Here is a 7128-nt window from a genome sequence, read left to right on the forward strand (position 1 = left end):
AGCCGCTCCACGGCATGTGGGATTTTCCCGGACCGGGGCACGAACCCGTGTCCCCTGCATCGGCAGGCGGACTCTCAACCACTGCGCCACCAGGGAAGCCCTGTTTCTTCCATTTTAAAAGCCAGAAGAGAGAAACCAGAGGGAGGATACAGGTGTACTTAGAACCATAGGCTTTGGAGATAGATCTGCATTCAGATTCTCTCTTCTCAGTTTACTTGCCTCTAGCATTGTGAGTCAGTTCCCTCATCTGTAGGAGAAGAATGCTCATTCTTGTACCTACTTCAGAAGATAAATGAGTTAAGTGGATAGTGCTTAGCACAGTGTCTGCCATATGGTAAGCATTCAATAAGTGGTAGCTGATACTATTATTAATAAGCCTATGGTAACCTAATTTGTTACTTATTTTAAGTAATAAGAATTGTTTTCTTTAGAGTTTATATGAAAGTATGGAATCTAAGCCTTCAGCCAACTCTGTTGCTCTGGAAGATGACACCTATTACACAGATTTACTTCAAATAAAGCTTGAAAACTTAAAGTAAGTGTTGGGGGCTTGGGAAGACAGAGACTCTTTTGACTTGTTTATAATACGTGGTAATAGTTTCGTTTTTAAATTGCCAAAAGAAAATTCCAGAAAGGAATGGTAACAGAAATAACCTCTGTGCAGCAAATGAGATTTATTCAAGATATAATTAGTGCTGGTTATTGAAGAAAAATACTTTCAATGAATAATGAAATGTTTTTAGTTCTTTATGTTTTTCATAAAGCTTTTCAGATTAGTAAGTAAAAAAGAACTTTAAAGTAGAAAATGTTCTTATAGTCTAAATTTTTAAAGAATAAATATCATGTAACTTAAAACTTAAAGGAATTTATTTATACATGCATAAATGTGGAAAATATGCCCCCCTTTGTTCATTTCCTTTGAAATGAGATTTTTCTTTAATTTGAAACTGCTATTGTTAAATCTTATTTTGCTTATTGTTTCTTTGTTACTAAAAACCCAGGGAAATATATTTTACTAAGAGTTCAAATATATAATATAGTAAATAATTTGTACTACCTATTACACTTGCTTATTGTGTTATTTTAATAGTCCTTGGTTCTCTTTTTTTTTTATTAATATAGCAAAGAAAATGAAAGCACTAAAGGTGAATTGTCCATTCAGCGAATGAAAGCATTATTTGAGAGCCAGCGGGCTCTGGATATTGAGCGAAAACTTTTTTTGAATGAAAGGTGCCTCCAGCTTTCCCAAAGTGAAAATATGAAACTGAGAGCTAAACTAGATGAGTTAAAACTGAAGTATGAACCTGAAGGTATGTATGTCTCATATTTTGTCTTTTATATCACGAGAAGCTCTAAGAGATTTTTTTTTTCTTGCTACAGCTTTATGCACATCATATTACAAACTAATTTGTGGCTGTGTATCTGTGTTTAATAAATTTATTGCTACAAAATGTGTAGGAAAATTCAAAGAGAAACTGGGTACTAGATGTGCATGAATATAATGGGTATTCTTTTTGGATATCTGTATAGTAGAACTTTGACATTTGAGACTTTTCCATTTAAGATTGCAGCATCTTATGTAATACCAAAGAGTTCAGTTTTGTTGAGGCAACTGATGTTTGAGAGCTCTATTAGTTAATACTAATGTTTATAGAAAACTTAAAATAATGGAGACTTAAACAAGATAGGTATTTATTCCTCTCCTTGATAAAAGTCTGGAGGGGGCATTCTAAGACTGGTCAATGTCAGGATCTAGGCTTCTTTTGCATTGTTCATCAACATATATCTCCTTGAGCAGAATTTAGTCACGTGGCCTTACCTGCCTATAGGAATAGCAGAGAAATTCAGCCTTGATTCTCAGGGTCCATGTTCCCAACTAAATCTTTGGGATTCTATTAAGGAATAGCAGGACAGATATTAGAGGACAACTCTCAAGTCTAATCACTGAGATAGGAAATAGCCTAAGCATATAGGCTCTGCATATTATACATTTTAAAAAGTGATTTGGGGCTTCCCTGGTGGCGCAGTGGTTGGGAGTCTGCCTGCTGATGTGGGGGACGCGGGTTCGTGCCCTGGTCCAGGAGGATCCCACATGCTGCGGAGCGGCTGGGCCTGTGGGCCAGGGCCGCTGGGCCTGCACTTCCGGAGCCTGTGCTCCACGGCGGGAGAGGCCACAGCAGTGAGAGGCCCACATACCGCAAAAAAAAAAAAAAAAAAGTGATTTTACATTATGTAAATTAAAAAATAAAAGGCCCCAAATAAAAGAGTCTAAGAATGTGATGGTTTTTAGACTAAAAATAAAGTGCTGTTACATGTTTTAGGTTATAGATTTTTCAGCCCCAATACTGTTCGCATGCCTACAACTCTCTCTTCATCATTATTTCAGGGACTGAAGTGATTCTCAATAGTGGGGAGGTTGTCAGCAATAATAAGGATTCTTTACAGTTTAAAAAAGCTTCTTTTTCTCTCATCCTTTCTCCCTTCCCTGATTATAGCCTGTCCTGATTAAGAATTATCTGTTTCAAATTTCAAAGGTCTGCTGTGAACTGAATACAGCAAGCAGGAGGAAGTATATTGAATCTAGATGGTGTGGATTTCAAAGGAGCAGTGCTAGAGAAAAAAATACTGATTTAAAAACAATAGTGATACCAACAGGAACACCAACCCCACATTCAACCATGGTTTCTCCAACCTCACTAATATTTTGATTTTGAAAATGAAAGACACATTGGTATGGGGATGCAGAAAAGGTATTAGAACAGTTAATTCTGTGACTGTGTATATGGACCCGCATAAGGGATGGAATGATGTTATGTTAATCCTTATAAGACACAGTATTGAGTCTTCACTCAATGGGTGCTTTTAATCTCCATTTTACAGGTAAAGAAAACAAAGCTCACACCTTAGATTAAATGTGAATGCACATAGCAGATTAACACAGTGCTTTGCACTTAGTAGTTGCTCAATAAATGATGACTATTATTATTCAAGGTTTTAAAAAAGAAAGAATACAAAGCTTATAGAGGTTAAGGACTTTCCCAAGGTCACCCAGCTGCAGAGTATTGTTAGCACTAGGATTAGTACCTGGATTCCTTGACTCTTTGCCACTATATCCTTCCTGATTTCCATGGTGAGATCTTATGAAGCCCCATGCAACTTTTATCATAACCCTAGAAGAGAACATTTAAGTGTTCATTCCTAGAGAGTCAAATATATTGAGATCCTAAAGAAAAATTTATAGCCAGATAACCTTGAAAAGATATAGTTAATGGAATCCATGAAAAAGAAAGGATTAAAGACAATGTATTTCAGTAAGGAGATGAATGGGTTTTAAAGGAATGGAAGTGGAAAAAAAGGAAAGGGAAAAAATACATTTATAACTAGTTCTACCTTATGTTGATTGTGTGTTTGATTTATTGACTCGGTCTATTTTTAATTGTTTTTTTTTCTCAGAGAAAATTGAAGTGCCTGTACTCAAAAAGAGGCGTGAGGTACTTCCTGTGGATATAACCACCCCTAACAATGTATGTACCACCAGTGCTGTTGAGGAAGAAGTTTATAGATTACCACCTCAGAAAGAGGAGGTACAGTCCTGTCCTAACAATTTAGTAGTTTCTGTAAGCACATCAGGAGTCATTCTGTCTCCTTACAAAAATCTTTCCATGGGTATTCAGCCAAGGAAGGAAAAGAAATGTGTGAAACTTATAGGAGTTCCAGCTGAGTCGGAAGCCTTAAGTGAAAGAAGTGGAAACACCCCTAACTCTCCCAGGTCAGTGTCCTCTTTCCTTCAAGGCAGTGAGCAGCCCTCTCCATCTCTTCTCTATCGCTGCATGAACTGCACTATCTGTTTCTTTATCTATTTTCTTAGTATTGCATGCAGTATAATTCCCCAATTTCATCTGCCTACCTTCCGATTTTCTAAAACTTTAAGAAAGACTAAAATGATTACAGGGGAAAAGGACTCCTGAATAAGGGAACTGTTTTAAAAAGTAAAACTTTTCTGTGTCATGAGGCAGAAATACCACAGTCTAGTACCTCTCTGAATGTTTTGTTGGTTTGAATAAATGTACAGTTTTATTTTTTTCCTGGTTCAAGAGTTGCCATGAAAAAAAATTAACTTATCTCCTAAAAGGGCTTTCCATTAGTCTAAGAAATTTCAGCCTTCCAAAAAACTGTAAGGTGAAATGTTTTATGGCTTTTGAAATTGTTTATCCTAAGCCTTCAAGAATGTGCTTTAATACCTATTTGACATTTTAAAATATCAAAGGTAATTCATTTTCAATTTACACCCAAACTTCAAAGCCTCTGGTTTCTGCATAATTGAGTTTGTGACTAAAAGAGGAAGTGTCAGACATGTATGTCTGTAGGAATTAATGTTTTAAGGACCTTATCCTTTAAAAAAAAAATTAAAATAATAGAAGGCAGAAGGTAAGAGAAAGTGAGTGGAAGGAAAAGGTAGGTACAGTGGCTGAGGTTAGGGTGGTATAAGAAACACGTTCTTGGTGTGTGTGGCAGGACCAAGAATGGGCAAAAAAGAAGTGAATATGGAAAATGGAGAAGGTAAAAAAAGATGATAAAAGATGAAGGATGTCTTTATGCAGTGGAATGATAACTGTAATTAAAATAAATAGACATTCTAAAAATTAAGCATATTGATGTGAAAATAGTTAGCTTGGATTGTCTGCTATGAAAGGAGATCTTTAAGGTACTCCCAGGGTCAGTCTTCGATGGAGGGGTACAGAATAAGACATTTTACTTGTATGCATTCGAATTGAAATAGTAAGACATAGCCCACCTTATGTAAAAGGGCTTTCTTGTATGTTTTATCTGATTTGTTTTCAAGTCTTCAGTGCTACTAAACAGTATTCAACAAAGAAAGCACTTCAACAATATTGCAGTTATTAGAATTAGTAATAGGAGTAATGTATTACCCCATTTCTTGAAATTTTATGTAATCACATTATAACCCATAAGTCACATAAAATCAAAGCTTAATATTCTCAAGGAAGAAGCAGCTTTAAATGAATGATATCTGATACACACATGGTTTCGAGTAGTTCTGAATTGAATTCAACAGGTTATGCTTGTAGATATGTGATTCACTGTGTACGTGTGTTTTGACCATTGTATATTCCTGGAGGTGAATTTCCAGAATTGATCAGTGCAAACCTTACTATCTATGTTGTCTTCATTTCTTTTTCTGCCTTTTTTTGCTTGATAAAAATGATTTAAGCAAATGTGTTTAGCTACTTGTTTGACTCAGGTAGCACATTGGAATTTTTTTGTCTTGCTAAACAAAAACAAATAAAATAACAAAACATTTGTTTTTGTGTGTGTGTGTGTGTGTGAGTCCATCTGCTAACTTTAGATGTTTCCAACCTTTTGCTCTCTGCATGATTAACTTAGACACACAATCCTATGGTAATATTGTAATAATAAATATGGCTTTTATTGGGAACTTCACTATTGCATGCTTTATAAATTTAATTGATGCTCTTGTTATAAAATATCCTTATAGGCACTTTAAAATATCTCTTCACTGTTTTTTTCTTAAATTATTATTTTGCTAGTTTAAATTCAGTTTGAGTTTTTTAAATGAGATAAATAGACATCTATTCATGCAGCCCAGGATTCCTTGTTAATTTTTACCTTGCGTTTGCCTTTTTGTAAGTCATGTTAACATTAAAATACTGCTCTAGCATTAAAATTTTTTTGTTGTGTTTATCTAACAAAACACATGCCTATGATAGGCACCCTATTATATTTTAATTCTTTAATTTAGGCTTTGCCATGGCTTTTTATTCAACCTTAAAGACATTTCTTTAGACATTTGAAAAATTAAGTCTGTTGATATAAAAGGTTCTTTTAGTGCAGCAGTGACTTAGTTTTTTTAATGGTATTGAAGTCAACTATAATTTTCCTCCTTATATACCTAAAAAAAAAAAAAAATCACCATGTCTCATTAAGAGGTCCATTATACTGGAGGATTGTTTCTTCTTTAATTTTTCCTAACCACATTTGAATTCAGAGTGGATGGTTTAATGCCTATAGGTTAGCTGCTGAATCAAGGCTTCAAACAGAAGTTAAAGAAGGGAAAGAAACTGCAAGCAAATTGGAAAAGGCAACCTGTAAGAAATCACACCCTATTGTATACGTGTCCTCCAAATCAACTCCAGAGACCCAGTGCCCTCAGCAGTAAAGACTTAATGAGAGTAAGGTACCACTTGCCCAAAAGATTGCTCTGAGGGTTAGTTAAGATTGTCTTTATCTGAAGTATACCATCTTGTAGGTTATTTCCTTCTACTCATTGTGCCAGGAACTGGCATTTTCATGCTCCTTTGACCAAACATTCAAAATGTGGTTGTGATTCTAACCAGGAGAGTTCCTTAAGTGATGAACTATGAATCACAGTGAATAAACCATTAGCTGAAGGAAAGTGTTATTACAAATTTATTGGTTACATTGTATATAGATTTTTAAAGTACCTTCAGATCCATATATATTTGAAAAGAGAACACACTATTATATTTTCCTATGTACATTTTTATGAACATAGTTTTTCACTGTGTTGTGAAAATAGAAAACTTGGTTTAAAAATATATATTATATTGTAACTAGATTTTGTCAGCATGTAAAGCACATATGTTCATCTTTGTATTCATATACATGATTTAAATTTTATGTCTCAATTACATGAAAAAAATAACTTTGAAATTTAAAATAAAACTGCTATAATTTATCCCTTTTGTCTTTTTACTCTGTATAGATAATAGTGTGTTATCTAAGGGAATAAAGGAAGAAAAAAGAAACTTCAGGGATTCTTAATTCCCTGGTACATATAATTTATATATATATATACATACATACATACATACACACACACACACACACACACACACACACATATATTTTCAATTCTAAACTTTACAAATAAAGACTTTTTCCTGTAAATGATTATAGCCTGGTCTATAACTTAATTTCATGTATACATTAAGTGGGTGTATTGGAAAGAGAAGTTTATTTTAAGGAACTGCATTTTGTAAATAGGGAGGCTGACAAGTCCAAAATCTGCAGGGCTGGCAGGCTGTAGACCCAAAGAAGAGCTGATGGCACAGTTCAAGTCCAAAA

At 34.5% G+C, this 7128-nt stretch overlaps 1 protein-coding gene across 13 annotated transcripts in view; it reads left to right on the forward strand.

Moving 5' to 3' along the window:
* The window catches only part of SPDL1 (spindle apparatus coiled-coil protein 1), a 26012-nt gene extending 19468 nt beyond the window's left edge, over positions 1 to 6544 (forward strand). For 10 of the 13 annotated variants that reach the window (XM_028497295.2, XM_024115835.3, XM_024115838.2 and 7 more), the window contains 3 exons: positions 432 to 535; positions 1123 to 1310; positions 3454 to 4788. In XM_028497295.2, coding sequence (XP_028353096.1) covers positions 432 to 535; positions 1123 to 1310; positions 3454 to 3968 — 807 coding nt within the window. In that variant the 3' untranslated portion in view covers positions 3969 to 4788. Of the gene's footprint in view, positions 1 to 431; positions 536 to 1122; positions 1311 to 3453; positions 4789 to 6051 lie in introns of those variants that run through there. The other 3 variants (XM_024115843.3, XM_055079647.1, XM_024115834.2) reach the window with 3 other exon arrangements.
* Positions 6545 to 7128: the final 584 nt, after the last annotated feature.

This window comes from Physeter macrocephalus, chromosome 2 (genome assembly GCF_002837175.3).
Source record: "Physeter macrocephalus isolate SW-GA chromosome 2, ASM283717v5, whole genome shotgun sequence".
NCBI classification, from domain to species: Eukaryota; Metazoa; Chordata; class Mammalia; order Artiodactyla; family Physeteridae; genus Physeter; species Physeter macrocephalus.